The sequence below is a fragment of the Lithobates pipiens genome, unplaced genomic scaffold (assembly GCF_037356315.1).
Source record: "Lithobates pipiens isolate NorthernLeopardFrog02 unplaced genomic scaffold, aLitPip1_a1.2 Scaffold_3, whole genome shotgun sequence".
Classification (NCBI taxonomy): Eukaryota; Metazoa; Chordata; class Amphibia; order Anura; family Ranidae; genus Lithobates; species Lithobates pipiens.
The window spans coordinates 22,372,119-22,389,475 of NW_027507790.1; the positions used below are offsets into that span (position 1 = coordinate 22,372,119).

The 17,357-nt window shown below is 39.9% G+C and overlaps 1 protein-coding gene across 2 annotated transcripts in view; it reads left to right on the forward strand.

Moving 5' to 3' along the window:
• The window catches only part of SEZ6L (seizure related 6 homolog like), a 614,672-nt gene extending 600,532 nt beyond the window's left edge, over positions 1–14,140 (forward strand). For both annotated transcript variants that reach the window (XM_077461365.1, XM_077461364.1), the window contains 2 exons: positions 2,037–2,139; positions 7,776–14,140. In XM_077461365.1, the coding sequence (XP_077317491.1) occupies positions 2,037–2,139; positions 7,776–7,805 (133 nt within the window). In that variant the 3' untranslated portion in view covers positions 7,806–14,140. The remainder of the gene's footprint in view (positions 1–2,036; positions 2,140–7,775) is intronic.
• Positions 14,141–17,357: the final 3,217 nt, after the last annotated feature.

Sequence of the window (17,357 nt, forward strand, 5' to 3'; positions counted from 1 at the left end):
TAGATAAACTGCAGTAAAAAACAAAAAACAAAAAACAAAAAACAGAATATCGCAATCAACTTTTATTTGTCAGATAACACAATTTACGTTCAATAGGCTTTATAAAGACATGATCTAATTATCTTGTTGTCAAACTACCAGAATACAGTTTATTTGTGCTATTTATGTAGAATGATCTGTCGGGAGGAACAGTGATATTTACTAGCAGTTATTCAATAGTACTACTTCTCAAGGTTGCAGTGTGCTCTGATGTTAGAGACTTTTGTTTATGTTCAAGGTTTCTTGTATTTTTCCAGCTAGAACATGTACTTAGCTGCTTGCTGAAGGCTTTAATAACACTCTCATACAGTACATCCTTCTCTAGCGCATTGACATTGACACAAACAGCGCAGACAAAGTTCACAAAGACAGCATCACAGCTGAAAAACTGTGTCTGAAAACAATAATTTTACTGATGTGTGAATGTTTTCAGGTGGGAATGTTATCAAAGGGCTAAACTACAGGGGCATGTTCACCTCATACTACTGAACAGTGTAACTACTTGCTGGCAATCACAGGATTTATTGCACAATTTGCAGCAAAAAAGTGGTTAAGCCCCTTGAATGGTTTAGGATAAAATCATCCCGTTTAGTTTAGCCTTTGATCAATTATATGATGCACAAATTGTAGTTTGTTCTATTAGAAGTTTAGCTTTATAATGCAGACCCATTCTGTATTTGTCTGAAAAGAAGAAAGGGCCAGGAACGTTGTTTTGTGAGGTTGAGAATTCTGTAAGCCGTTGTAAACACGGTCGGACATTCCGACAACCAAATCCATCGGATTTTGTCCGACGGATTTTGTCCGAAACTGGTGTTGCATACACACGGTCAGACAAAGTTGTCGGAAAATCCGATCGTTCGGAACGTGATGACGTTATTTCGTTATGACGGGACTACGTTCAGGCTATTAGACAATAGCTTTGGTCTAGGAATTTGATCTGAGCATGCGTGGCACTTTGTCCGATCGGAATTCTCTACAAACGATCAGACAAAGTCAGATCAGATCATGTTGTCAGAAAATTTTACAGCCCAGCTCTAAAACTTTGTCGGTCGGATATTCCGACGGAAACAGTCCGATGGAGCCCACACATGGTCGAATTATCCGACAACACGGTCCAATCGGACATTTTCCGTCGGAATGTCCGACCGTGTGTACAAGGGCTAAAGGATAAAAAGCATTTCTTACACCAAAATGTTTGCCCCATAGGATAGCCTAAAAGGCCTATTCCATTCCCAACCATTGCATTAGGCTATCAAATATGATGAAGCTGTTTATGGCCACCCATATCTTAACAAAAATCTAGCCCTTAACCCAGTGGTAGGCAACCTTGGCGCTCCAGCTGTAGTGAAACTACAAATCCCATCATACCTCTGCCTCTAGGAGTCATGCCTGTGATTGTCAGGGTCTTGCAATGTTTCATGGGACTTGTAGTTTCAAAACAGCTGGAGAGCCAAGGTTGCCTAACCCTGCCTTAACCCTGCATAAACCCTAAAGCCTAGTACACACAGGCCAAATGTCAGGCTTCCACCTGTGTGTATGGCAGCTGATCCATGTCTGATAAGCATCCTGGAAAATCAGAGGCGGCAAGCTCCCGATCAGTTTTCTCAGCCAATGGCTGAGAGTGCTGACTGTAGTGTTCTGGCGGGGGGGGAGTCCCCCTGTCAGAACACAATAGCTCAGCTGGGCAGAAATCTGTACTAGCATTGGATTGTCAGTATAGTGGCTCCAATCTGAGCTGTCAAACTAGTAGTGTGTACTAGGCTTAAATCCAGCCACGAACCTGAACCCAACTCAGTCTAATCTTTAAAGCCCAACTGAAGTTTCAAATTGCTTTAACCTCCTTATAGTCCTCTTCCCCATAGGGAGATAAAAATATCAGTTAAAACTCCTTAGGAAGTTATTTGTACAAGTGTTACCTAAAAAATTAAAAATAAACATTAAATTAAAGGCATTGCATGGTAAATTAGCACGTGTAATATGTAATTTTCTCTTTCCAGGTGCAGATACTATTCCAGCCTTCGCCTTCCTCTCATGTATTCTCATCCTTACAGCCAGATAACAGTGGAAACAGAGTTTGACAATCCAATTTATGAGACTGGGGTATGTAGCTTTCATCCATGCGATTCATTTATTAATTAGCATTGTCAAGATAAGTCAGTGAACGAATGCTAAGATTTTGAACTCTGACACAAGAGCTGAGAACATTATATAAAACTGGAAATAAATTCAAGGATGTTCGAATATTTCAAAACCTCTGCAGTTTGAGGACTTCCATGCTATCACCAATTCCACCACAATCCAATCTTACTGTACTCAGGGGCAGCATCCATTGTCATAGCACACTGCTATCCCCAAAAATGTCAAACCCACACAACTTACAAATAACATATATGTAATATTAGGGATAAAAACAAGGTCCTAATATTATAAATGCATGACTATTTGGGCACAATAGACAGAGCAAACTTTTGGTCTCCCAGTATATGTGGATCCCCTCTCCTGTAGGGAGCTCCTCATCTTCAACTATAGTTTAGCCATCGCGCTTGCCACCTAAGGCTTGAGAAGAATTAGACATAAGCCGGTTGTGGTTCTGAAATTTTACTAGAACTTCTTATAAGTCATATGGGACAGTTCAACAGTTAATAGGATAGGCATGCTTCATTTAAAATCATCACATGGTCCTTTTGCACATCTTTGGTCTCTAGCAAGATTGCTGGGGAATACCTCTTGCTAAAAGGGTCACATGTTAGCAGCTAGGCCACAGGATATTCCCACAGGGTCCACACAGCCAAAGGTTGTACCTTCTTCTTACTTTACACAGGAAATGTCCTAGAGTTCCCACTATATATATATATATATATATATATATATATATATATATATATATATATATACAGTATCTCACAAAAGTGAGTACACCTCACACATTTTTGTAAATATTTTATTATATCTTTTCATGTCACAACACTGAAGAAATTACACTTTGCTACAGTGTAAAGTACTGAGTGTACAGCTGGTATAACAGTGTAAATTTGCTGTCCCCTCAAAATAACTTAACACACAGCCATCAATGTCTGAACCTCTGGCAACAAAAGTGAGTACACCCCTAAGTGAAAATGTCCAAATTGGGCCCAAAGTGTCATTGTGTGGTCACCATTATTTTCTAGTACTGCCTTAACCCTCTTGGGCATGGAGTTCACTAGAGCTTCACAGGTTGCCACTGGAGTCCTCTTGATGACATCATGGAGCTGGTGGATGTTAGAGACCTTGTGCTCCTCCACCTTCCATTTGAGGATGCCCCACAGATGCTCAATAGGGTTTAGGTCTGGAGACATGCTTGGCCAGTCACCTTTACCCTCAGCTTGCTGCAGAGGTTGAAGTGAAGAGGGGGGTGAGCCTGTCAGCGCTCAAATCATATGCCACACACTGCATCAAATTGGTCTGCATGGTTGTTATCCCAGAAGGAAGCCTCTTCTAAAGGTCATGCACAAGAAAGCCTGCAAACAGTTTGGTGAAGGCAAGCACACTAAGGACATGGATTACTGGAACCATGTCCTGTGGTCTGATGAGACCAAGATAAACTTATATGGTTCAGATGGTGTTAAGCCTGTGTGGCAACAACCAGGTAAGGAGTACAAAGACAAGTGTGTCTTGCCTACAGTCAAGAATGGTGGTGGGAATGTCATGGTCTGGGGCTGCATGAGTGCTGCCGGCACCGGGGAGCTACAGTTCATTGAGGGAACCATGAATGTCAACATATACTGTGACATACTGAAGCAGAGCATGATCCCTTCCCTTCAGAGACTGGGCTGCAGGGCAGTATTCGAACATAATAACTACCCCAAACACACCTCCACTCACTACTTTACATCGTAGCAAAGTGTCATTTTTTCAGTGTTGTCACATGAAAAGATATAATAAAATATTTATAAAAATTGGAGAGGTGTACTCACTTTCGTGAGATACTGTGTATATATATATATATATATGTATATATATATATATATTGTGCAGGGGTGCCACCTAGGCAGGGAAATGCTTTACTGCCTTCCTACAGCCTTGTAGATGTACATAAAGTTAATCAACTATTACTTTACAAACTATAAAAGGTCTTACAACTGCAAAATCAGCAGACTGGAGAGTGCCTTCCATATTGGAGGCATCACACTGTCTGTTGCCACAACCTATTTTCTAAGATCATAGCCACTTCATCTACAGGAGCACTGTGTCAATAGATGCACACAGTGCGCCTCGTAATTGAGCCCATATGTGTGCTCCCCTTGTCACTGGATTTGATTGACAGCAGCTGGAGTCAGTGGTTCCTGCTGCTCTCACTGAGTCCAGTAAGGAGGGAGAGAGAGCAGTGCCACTGCTCTCAGGCATAGTGCTTGATCAAGATCAAGCTCAGGTAAGTATTTGGGAGGGGGGGTGTATAAGAAGTTGTAGAGCAATAATTTACATTTGTGTGCTTTTTTCATTATTATTGTACAGTTACAACAGTTACAACACTTACATTTGTAGCACCAGAGCAGTAAAGGACAAAGACTCCTCAGAGAGTGTTGATTTCGGGACAGGCAAATAGCGAGCAGGGAGACTGAAGCAAGGTTCTCATCTTGCTTTATGGAAGACTGCCCCTGTCTGTACCAAACATGGACCTAATTAACCACAGTAAATGTTAAGATTTGTGATGAAGAAACTGGAAATGCAAGTGAAAGGCATGATACAACACCAAAAAAAAACAAAGACTTTAGATGCGTTTTCCCATGTAGGTTGAGTCAGCATTGTCCAAGAGAATTACATCGTAATATGATGGCTTCTTGTCATAAACACTTGCAGAATTGCAGAATTGTAGACTGATTTACAAGTCTTGGAGCACCATAAATAACATGTCACAAAATACATTGTACTGCTAATCTTGCCTATTTACTGCTGTGTGTCAGCACTGTCAAAGTAAATCACAATAAATCATTACAATGTTGTCATATTACGATGCAACATCAGCACACACATTTGTTGAATTACAGATAGGGCTGCAGACAGAGCAGGTTCATGCAGTGCTAATAACAATCAGCATATACACCATTTTAAAATATGAATAAGGATAGATTAAAATGTTTAAAGCAAATCTTGTTTGTTTTGAAAGACAAACAGTTTTAAAAATAAAGAGCACTGATGGAAGCAAATTGATTTCATTTTCATTCATAATCATGGGAATTGGTTGCTCGGGCAAACTACACTTTGGAGTCTGTTGTTTGCCTTTGAAACCTAAAGACATATTAAAACTAGGGATGAGCCGAACAGCCCCTGGTTCAGTTCACACCAGAACATGCAAACAGATGAAAAATGTGTGTAAACATGCGAACACCAATAAAGACTATGAAAGTGAAAAATCAAAAGTGTTAATTTTGAAGGCTTATATGCAATTTATTGCCATAAAGAAGTGTTTGGGGGCCAGGTACTGCCCCAGGGGACACGTATCAATGCAGAAAAACGTTTTTGAAATGGCCGTTTTTTCAGGAGCTGTGATTTTAATAATGCTTAAAGTAAAACAATAAAGACAATAAAGACAAAACAATATTCATTTACATATCCTGCCGGGGGGGGGGGGGGCCTTAGTCTGACTGTAAAGTGGCGCATCTTTCTAATGTGTTTTACTGTGCAGCAGCAAAATTACATTTCTAAAGGAAAAAATGTAATTCAAAAATGCTTGCGGCTGTAATGTATTGCTGGATCCCGGCAATATAAATAAAAATCAATGAAAAAATCAGTGTGGGGTTCCCCCCAGTTCATACCAGGCCCTTCAGCCCCATTAAGGGGAACTCCACACCAACATAAATAGCGTGGGGTCCCCCCAAAATCCATACCAGGCCCTTCGGGTCTGGTATGGTTTTTAAGGGGAACTATAGGGCAATATTTAAAAAAAATGGTGTGGGGTCCCCCAAATTCCATACCAGACCCTTATCCAAGCAAGCAGCCATGGCAGGTCAGGAAAGGGGGGCGCCCCCTCCTGAACCATACCATGCCGCTTGCCCTCTACATGGGGAGGGTGCTTTGGGGTCCCCCCAAAGATACCTTGTATGCCTCATCCCTACAACCCAATTCCAGCGTTTGTGGGGGTCTGCAGGCGGGGGCTTATTGGAATCTGGAAGCCCCCTTTAACAAAGGGGGCCTCAGATTCCGCCCCCCCTATGTGAATGGGTTTGGGGTACATAGTACCCCTACCCATTCACCAAAAAAAATGACAGGAGACAGTTTTTGACAATTCCATTATTTATTTAAAAAAAAAGCTTTGCCTCGATGGGAGGCATGACAGCTTGACAGCTGTTATATAGGCAAGAGTGGCACCACCCAGTGACATAAACAGGCGACCACACCCCTTCTGACAACACATGATGTCACATGATGTCGGAAGGGGCGGGCAAGGGTTGTGGGGATGAGGCCCTTGTCTCCATTAACATGGGGACAAGGTGCTTTGGGGGGACCCCAAAGCACCCTCCCCATGTTGAGGGCAAGCAGCCTGGTATGGTTCAGGAGGGGAACACTCGCTCTCCCCCCCCCTTTCCTGGCCTGTCATGGCTGCTTGCTTGGATAAGGGTCTGGCATGTATTTTGGGGGGACCCCCACACCATTTTTTAATTGGCGTGGGGTTCCCCTTAAAATCCATACCAGATGCTTTTTGGCACGGGGTTCCCCTTAACCACTTAAGGACTGGGCCTATTTTTCAGACTCTGTGTTTACAAGTTAAAATCAAGTTTTTTTGCTAGAAAATTACTTAGAACCCCCAAACATTATACATTTTTTTCAGACACCCTAGAGAATAAAGTGGCGGTCATTGTAATACTTTCTGTCACACCGTATTTGCACAGCGGTCTTACAAGCCTACTTTTTGGGGAAAAAAACTTTTTTTTTTTTGACAAAAAATAAGACAACAGTAAAGTAAGCCCAATTTTTTTATACTGTGAAAGATAATGTTAAACCGAGTAAATTGATACCTAACATGTCAGTTTCAGAAGATGTCTAGGGCTAGAATTATTGTGATCACAGGGAGACCTCTCATGTGGGGATTGAACACCGTTTTCATATGCGGGCGCCACTTAAGTATGCGTTCACTTCTAAGCGAGAGCTTGGTGGGATGGGGCGCTTTAATTCTTTAATAGAGAAGAGGATAAAAACTATACTCCTGTTCAAACTGCCGACGTATAATGATGGCAGGCGGTCCATAAGTGGTAGAAAAATCCATACCAGACCTGAAGAGCCTGGTATGGATTTTGGGGGGCCCACATGCCTTTTTTTTTTTTTTTTTTACATTTTGGCGCGGGGGTTCCCACTTCACTGGCTGAATATAGAGTCTAAACTGAATATCTAGTCTACACTAAATGCAGCAGAGTATATATATATATATATATATATATATATATTTATTAATTAAACTGTATATATATATATATATATATATATATATATATATATATCAAATACACTGCCAGTAACTAACTAACCTGCCTGCCTAATCTAACGCAATCTATCTCCATCCACACACTATACATGGCTGCTATGTAAGCAGCTTTATATAGTATGGGGCATGGACTTTGTCCCCCTGAGCCATGCTTGGCCAAAGGCACCCTGCCTAGGGAGGGAGCCACGAGTCCAGAGGTAAGCTTTAAACTAGATACACTGTACATTGGTAGACATTTACAATGCCATTAATGGTCTTTTCTGTTTTTTGTTTTTTTCAGGAGACACGAGAATATGAAGTTTCAATATAGACCTAGAGATTTCCATATGAAGGCAAGCACCAAGACACCTTTATTCAAGATGTCAGTTCTGGAACATGATAGAACTTTTCAGTGCTTAATCCAGAGACTATGTGGAATTGAATGAACCTTTTAGCCTTTTAGTTGTATTTCCTTTTAACTCTTTCTTGAAGATTTCCATCTCTGTATTTATAACATTTGCATTTAACTAGATGTGGTTTAAGAGAAACAATCTGTTATGTTGCAGGGTACTTTACAAACAAAGATAGTGAAACACTCCTTGGATTAATTTAGGTTAATTTAGAAAGAGAATTTTCAGTAGTCAATAATGTTGTTTCCTGCGGATGGTTTCCAATTTGAGAGTAGGCAAGTATTAATAAACTAATTTATTATAATCTATATGAAAAACAGTTAATAATAAGTCTCAGAGACAGTTAGACTGATTAAGTAACAAACAGCAATGATGTTCAGTCAGGCACTGGAACTAGTCAGAAATGGAAGTTGGATTCTGATTGGTCACTAAGGGTTAGTAGACACTGTTGCTTGATGCACTAGACATGTCCTAATGCACTATCAAATTAAACAGAAGATACATAGCAAATATTGCTGGAAGATGAGAGTGAAGAGTTGTTGCCTGTATTTGCTGTCATTGAATGCACTTTATTTTATTGCACAGTAAAAGTGGGCGAATTAATTCATGCTTTATAGTGAGAAAGGTGGAAATCTTACTAAATATTTATTTAAAATAAAATCATATAACATATGTCTGTTAATAAAGCTTCAAGGGACATTGTTACTTCGACCTTACAAGCAAAAGTGGGTGTCTCTAAATAGTCCACCAACCAAAAAATAATGTATACTCAATGTTCTGCGCTCCCTGCAGCTGCAGCAATCCAGCAGTATTGTAGCTTATCTGGGTGGTTCGCACCACTGGCACCCATTTCCCACCCCACATATGACAGAGCTTGAGCCTGGCTGAGCACTAGCACGTGGGGATGGTCACATGATCCCTATACCCATATGCCTCTATTAGAACAACAGAATGGTGGCTCTCTTGGTGTGGAGAGGTGGTAAAGGAGTAAGAATTGGTGAGCATAATGTGTTGGGGAGGCTATCAGAAAAGCATTCACTTTTTGCCTAATGGTCAAGAAGGGCAGTGCCCCTTTAGGATCAAGTTTCTGAGGACAATTATAATGACAATAAAGCATATCTGAACCCAAATCAAAAATGTAATATATTTAAGCTTACCAGTTCTCAGATGAGGTGAAGGCATTCGTTTTCAGGCTAACAACATCTTCAGCAAGTACAGAAATGTCCTTGTCACTTACTGTGAGCTTAAAAGATAGAAAAAACAATCTCCCCTTTCTTTTGTAAATTGCTTGTCCCTTCATTCTACCATAAAACAAAGACAGACATGCTTAAAGTCCATTCTGGGTGGAAACCATGTCTCCTTCTATAGATACACTAGGGGAGTCCAACAGCCCAGGGTTGGGAAGTGTGTTATTTTATGGCTATGGAAAAAAATGCAACCATCCATCTAAGGACTGATAAAATGCAATATAATTCATTTGGGGGGGGGGGGGGGGTAGTTATGTTTTAATCTAAAGCTGTCAGAAAAATAACTAAATACACTTTTGCCATTTTGGATCAATAATTATCAGGTGCTATTAACAGAAGAAAAAGAACGCTCATAACTACTGAACTGATGCAGTGCTGCCAATTGCTTAGAGGGCTGTAATTTAAAAAGTTCTTGTGATTAATATTTTGGTGCCAAAATGGGTTTTCTATTGCCAGTTGAAAGGTCCAGACATGGCATGATAGACTTACTGAAGTTAAGTGTTCACTCACTGTTTCATTACAATCAGGATCATTTGAGTACATGACCATCACACAGTTTCAGTCGTTAGTTTTTATTTTTTTATACATTTACAAATGTGAAGGAAACAGAGTAAAAAGGAAAATTAAATAGTTCAGTAGGAATTATCAGCAATTAGGTTAAAATATAAAGGGTTCTGGATAGGAAACAAATACATTGTACCAGCAGCAGACCTTTTTAACTTGAAATTGGTAGCTATTACCCATATAATGTTACAGGTAAGATCCCTGCACTTTAGAACTTACTAAATGTAAGGACAATATGTTGCATTTAGAAATGTTGCCAAGAACTGAATGTTTGCTTTTTTTTTATAGCTGTCCCCATTGACTTGAATAGTTATTCGTTTTTAGCTTTGTGATTCTGTTACCGGTGATTCAATTGCAAATATTTGTTGACCTAAAAAGAATAACATTGTGTTTTCACTAAAATGAGAGGGTTTAGAGTTTATTAACTTTTTTTAAATTTGTGTCAATAAAAATTCCCAAAATTGTGAAGAGCATGTCCTTCACCTTACTATCGATTTCTATATTATTAATCATCATAGAATTGCACACCTTTCATCATGCTAAAATCTTGTTTACACCACAAAGCCTGTCAGGGCCTGCATGGCCTTTCCACATGTAACAAAGTGAAAAGAAGTGCATAACTAGGTAACCTTGCATGCAAATATATTCTTACTTCAACAGCACCACTATCAAGGTCTACCTTAGTAATGTTCCCCCATCAATCTCCTCCTTGGCTTATGTATACTCTTTGCCTGTCAAGTGCAGGTAGATTGAACACAAAGGAGGAAAACGGTGACAGAATCTCGTTATGGTGGATTATTTTGAGAGTTTCAGAGGAAAAATGCAGTTCTTTTTACAATGTCTCTTAAGCATGTTCCACCTGAATGCCTATCACTCATTGGTTTTGAGAATGATGAACTGAGCTCCATCGAACTGTTGAAAATTCCGCTGCTTAGATTTATCTTTGCTGCAAGAACCGTGAATGACTATACCTATTTTGGATTTGCCTATTGCTCCTTATCAATATCCCTGACTTTGGAAGCAACCCCTCTAAAGGTCCTGGTGTTCCAAAATCCCCCTAGATATTATAAAGCCAGGCAATGCTAATGTGTCCCTTAATGTAATGCCCATAATGTATTTCCAATGGGGCTGCATGAAATAAATAACCTTGTGATGACAGCTACTTTAGCTCCAGATTTTCAATAATCCACCAAAACTTGTATCGCAAATTTAATTAAGTATGACCAGAGTTGAATGAATTATGCTGAAGGAAACTGTCTGATTTCATCTAAAGGCAACGTGAGTCTAAGAAAATGCAGATAAGTCACAGTTTTACATTTTAAGGTACTTTTACTGTACGACTCGAACTTAGATATCTAACTAGCCTTTTGTTGATTCCTAACATTGTACAAACAATTTATATGAAAAATACCGATACAACAGTCTTGAAATCTATTTCACAGTCTAACAAAATTCTGCTATCATATTTATCATGTTGATATTGTACCATTTTGTTTTGTTTTTTTGTGAAAGGTAGTCTTTGTACCTGCATAAGTTTTTTTTTTTTTTTTTTTTTTAAGTATTCCATTTCAGACTTCCATGACACTCAGATTTTCAAAGCCTGTCACATTACAGTCATGGTTTTGTTAGCTCCACTCAAGTCCTTTATAAATGCTGTGTATTATCCCCAAACTATTCCAGTTATGGTGATTGTGATGCTGTCAACCTGATCCTTCTCTACTGAGCTGTGTTTTTGTGGGAAGAAGACCTTTTAATGTCTTTTTATGGTGTATTTTTATTGATCTGATGCAGGACATGGATATGGATGTTTGCAAAGAAAAAGACAGTTCTTTGATTATTAAACTCCGCATGGATAAAATGACAGCCCATGAATGAGACCGGGAAGGACTACTAACTTTTACTGGATGGAATTGTGTTTATTTTGTTAGAATTTAATTTTCTCTTTTCAATGTCTCCTATCTTAGCCATTCCAATACTATGGCAAATATTTTAATAGTTTATGTTTGTTTTGAAAGATAACAAAATGCATTGGACTTATACCTGGAATATTTAAAATGTCTTTTAATAAAAAAGAAGAATGTGTATTTGTATGGTTGAAACGTGTGTTTCAAATATGGAGTATCTGACATTTTGTCCCCATTAAGCTAAATGATGGATACGCTCTACTGACAAAATGTACAAAGCACCACCCCCCCCCCCCCCCCCGAGTAATTTTTTTATATATATGCTAGCTGATACAAGGAACCTTACTGTGAATGTAAATTCTTAAAATGAACTTCTCTTATTTGCTCACTTTAAGTTTATTACACATACCAATGAACATTGGTATGTTACATCTATTGTTGCATCTGCTTGATAAGTACAAATAAACATCTGCTGAGCCTGCCAGAGCTGATAGCTTCCTGTACATTCGTCATATACTGCACTGTTATCATCTAACATTGCCCCCTACCTTTTCTGTGGACTACAAAATACCTCTCCCTATGTTATGGAGAAGAGGATATGTGATCTGTAGTCCTAAAATACCTTCTGGTCTAGGGTGACAAATAATACAATATCACCCTACAACAAGAAGTGTATTACTGGCAGGATCCCCAGATGAAAATAAAGAGGAAAAAAGCCTGAAAAAATAATACTTATGCAGTACCACTTCATTGGACTAGTAAGCTGCAATATTCTATATTTTTAATTTTTGTCTTTAACAAAGCAATACATATTACTAATATTGAGTAAATAAAAAATGCAATTTGAGCCTTTATACAATGCTTTGAAAAAGTATTCATAACCCTTAAAATTTTCCACATTCTGTCATGTTACAACCAAGAAAATGAATGTGGGATTTTATGTCATAGACCAACACAAAGTAGAACATAATTGTGAAGTGTAATGAAAATGATAAATGGTTTTCAAAATTTTTTACAAATAAATATCTGAAAAGTGTGGCATGCATTTGTATTCAGCCCCCTTTACTCTGATACCCCTAACTAAAATCTAGTGGAACCATTTGCTTTCAAAAGTCACATAATTAGTAAATAGAGTCCACCTGTGTGTAATTTAATCTTAGTAAAAAATGCAGTTGTTCTGTGTTAGAGAACCTTAGTGAACAAACAGCAATATAAAGGCCAAGGGACACATCAGACAGGTCAGGGATAAAGTTGTGGAGAAGTTTAAAGCAGGGTTAGGTTACAAAAAAATCCCAAGCTTTGAATATATAATGGATCACTGTTCAATCCATCATCCAAAAATGGAAAGAGTATGGCACAACTGAAAACCTACCAAGACATGGCCACCCACCTAAATGGACAGGCCAGGCAAGGAGACCATTAATCAGATAACTCTGGAGGAGCTACAGCGATTCACTGCTCAGATGGGAGAATCTGTCCACAGGACAACTATTAGTCGTGCACTCCACAAATCTGGCCTTTATGGAAGAGTGGCAAGAAGAAAGCCATTGTTGAAAGAAAGCAATAAGAAGTCCCATTTGCAGTTTGCGAAAAGCCATGTGGAGGACACAGCAAACATGTGGAAAAAGGTGCTCTGGTCAGATGAGACCAAAATTGAACTTTTTGGCCTAAAACCAATGCGCTAAATGTGGCGGAAAACACTGCACATCACCCTAAACACAACATCCCCATCGTGAAACATGGGGGTGGCAGCATAATGTTGTGGGGATGTATTTCTTCAGCAGGGACAGAAAAGCTGGTCAGGGTTGATGGGAAGCTGGATGGAGCCAAATACAGGGCAATCTTAGAAGAAAATCTGTTAGAGTCTACAAAAGACATAATACATGCAGAGCTACAATGAAATGGTTTACATCAAAGCATATTCATTTGTTAGAATGGCCCAGTCCAAGTCCAGACCTAAATCCAATTGAGAATCTGTGGCAAGACTTGAAAATTGCTGTTCACAGACGTTTTCCATCCAATCTGCCAGAGCTTGAGCTATTTTGTCAAGTAGAATGGACAAAAATGTCACTCTCAAGATGTGCAAAGCTGGTAGACATATACCGAAAAAGACTTGCAGCTGTAATTGCAGTGAAAGGTGGTTCTACAAAGTATTGACTCATGGGGGCAGAATACAAATGCACACCATACTTTTCATATATTTATTTGTAAAAAATGTTGAAAACCATTTATCATTTTTCTTCCATTTCACAATTATGTGCCACTTTGTGTTGATCTGTCACATAAAATCCCAATAAAATACATTTACTTTTTTGGTTGTAACATGACAAAATGTGGAAAATTTCAGGGGGTATGAATACTTTTTCAAGGCACTGTACATCCAGAATAAAAAGCAATTGAAATGATTCCCACAAATTTATCAGACCATTAAACATTTTTTTCAACATTACGAAGACTTGATGAAGGAGAAACATTTGAGCCCCTGAAACATGTTGATTTTTTATGTTACAAGAGTCTGAATAAAATTAAATCTGGATTATATACACTCTGCTTATTGTGCTTTCCTACTTGAACACCCAGTTCCTAGTTGAGTAGAGAGACGACCTTCGGTCACCACTCCTTGAAGAACTGCCTAAGGATAACCATTCTCTTAACATTTCTAAAGACATGACTGAGAATATCTACTGCTTTATAGGATCCAATGCCCTATACTGTTTTTTTACTTCCTGAAGTAGTTTGTCTCTATTGGTTAAATTCATCCTCTCTATTTGTCCTGGGGACCATTGCTAACAGGAAGTGATGGAAGACCCAAAATGTTACAGCTGTGTCCCTGGAACAGGGGGTGAGGTAAAACCAGCGATTAATGTCTGAGGAAGGGATTCGTCTCTCTTTTGTGTTATGTATGTGTTGGGGGGGTTGTCAAGTGTAGTGACTGAGTTCAGTCCAGCCAGAAGATACTGTTTAGGGTCCACTTTTTAACCACTTCCTGCACGGCCTATAGCAGAATGATGGCCGGGCAGTAGTTCAGTTATCCTGACTGGGCGTCATATGACGTCCAGCAGGATAACATGTCGGTGCGCGCCCACAGTACGTCGATCACTGGTGCTGTGTGTCACTCTGACACACCACATCTCTGATCATGGTAAGGAGCCTCTGATGGAGGCTCCTTACCATGTGATCAGCTGTGATTGGGCATGAACCAGGATGTGCCGCTAAATGGCTTTCCATGGTTCACGATGACAGGGAGAGCCAATCGGCGGCTCCTCCTGTCAGAGGGGGGTCTGTGCTGATAATCCGCACATTGATTATCAGCACAGCCCCATCAGATGTGCCACCAACAATGTCAATCAGTGCCCATCAGGTGCCAGTCAGTGCCCCATCAGGAACACCTGTCAGTACCCATCAAAGTGCATCAGTGCCCACCACAGTGCCAATCAGTACCCATCAGTAACACCTGTCAGTATCTCACAGGGGTCAAGTCCTAGGGAAAAAAGTGTGGGAACTCCTACCCAAGATCCACTCCCCCACCAAAAGATTATATGCACAAACGCTTCAAAAGTGATATTTTTTATCCAATTTTCGTATTGTGTGTATGAAGCTTAACTGTTAGTACTGTTACTAACACAGGGTTAAATGCAAAGGTCATAAATTAACTGCACATTATCTGGACAGAATGCTTGGGGAGATAGTGATGTGTTCCTGCTTAGGAGATGTATGTTAGCTTGGGGGGCTGCAAACTCTGCAGGGCTCCAACACACACTCGCTGCTACTCCAACCCTTCACATATTTCCACATAAACTTCCCTCCTGGCATTAAACTTTGCCAGGTATTGTGCTCAGCTTACCACCCCAAACTGATGTTCCTCCCTCAGCTCACCTCTCTCCCTGCACGTCCTGTGAGCAGAATAGCTGATCTACCCATCAGCTAGCTGTGATTGACAGGTAGAACGAAGTGGAAGCTGTCATGGGGCCCCCTACTGGCAATGCCTGAATGGTCAGGTGTGCGGCACTTACTATTGTGAGCTGTGTCGGCGGCTGCTGGTGTAGCACCTGCCACACAGCTCACATTCTTCAAAGTCTTGCAGGACACGGCTGCTAATGGGAACTGAGTTCCTGTTGTGGAAAAAGTACAGGAACTCCGTTCCCATGCGTTCCCACAGGACTTGAGCCCTGGTACCTCATCATCAGTGCTTCCAATCAGAGCCACTTATCAGTGCTGCCTCTCAGTGCCCATTAGTGCTGCCTGTCAGTGCCCATCAGTGCCACCTACCAGTGCCCATCAGTGCCACCTATCAGTGCCCATTGGTGCCGCCTATGGTGTCCATCAGTGCTGCATTTCAGTGCCGCCTATTAGTGTCCATCAGTTCTAGATATCAGTACCTACTCATCAGTGCCCATTAGTGCCACCTTATCAGGGCCTGTCAGTGAAGGAGAAAACAACATTTCATAACAGAAACTAAGAAAAACTTTTTTTTTTTTTTTTTAATCGGTCTATTTTAGTTTGTTTAGCAAAAATAAACACCCCAGTGGTGATCAAATACCACCAAAAGAAAGCTCTATTTGTGGGAAGAAAATAAAAAATTTGTTTGGGTAGAGTATAGAATGACCATGCAATTGTCACTCAAAGTGTGACAGTGCTGAAAGCTGAAAATTGGCCTGGGAAGGAAGGGGCCAAAGTGTCTGGTATTGAAGTGGTTAAAAAGAGAAAGTAAAAAAAATGTTGCTCTTGCAGGGCTTCCCACCATCACTTTACAGACAAAAGTCAATTACATTAGCCTCATATGTTGCTCTTGTAGTGCCTCTGATCAGGTCTCAATCTTAGGCCTTTGGCTGGTTCCTCAGACCAATTCACAGCACTGCTGTGCTCCCATGCAACCTCTGCATTCTTCTCTCATTTCTCATGTCTGGACATATAGGTTTTGACATGTTTGGACAGCTTTGCACATTTATAGATTTGGACGGGTTTGGAAATGTTTTCATGTCTGCATAATTTGACATGTTTGCGGGTTTGGACAGGTCTGGAGAGGTTTAGACATGTTTGCTGGTCTGGATGTGTCTGGACATTCTTGGAGGTTTGGACATGTCGGGACATGTTTACACATGTTTACAGGTTTAGACATATTTGCAAGTTTGAAAAGGTTTGGAGGATTGAGCAAATTAGGCAAGTTGAAAAGAAAAATATAAGGTCTGGGATGACCTCCCACTCACCTCCATCCCTAAAATACACAGGAAAAAACAGAATAGCCCCAGGACTTTGAACGAGGTGGGAGAGAATTGGCACACTTTCACAGAAAATTGTAATAAAATCTATTTATTAATAACAAGATGCTGTATAACCAAGTGGGAACAGCAATAATTGTGCATTATCAAGTCATTACCATAGTGGCCAAGTCAACAGCAAAGGTAAAATCAAATGTCAATTCATTACAGTTGATATTTATCCATTAAACAATAACAATGTTCGTTGTAAATTGCTAAACCAGTGGATATGTATACATCATACAGAGTGGAAAAATTGGACATACATGAGTAAAAACAATACATAAACAATGATACACCCAACAAAAATACCCAGCAATATGTGCATATAAAGAGCATCGATGTTGCCCTACGCATTTCGCGAATCTGTGTTCGCTCTTCAGGGGAAGATACATAGTTTAAATATCTGAAAAGTAATGGAGAAAAAGTGGGTGTATATTAATAAATTAAAAAATGGGGGCAAAAAGTGGTGGGCAAGAGAGGTCAAGACACAACAGACC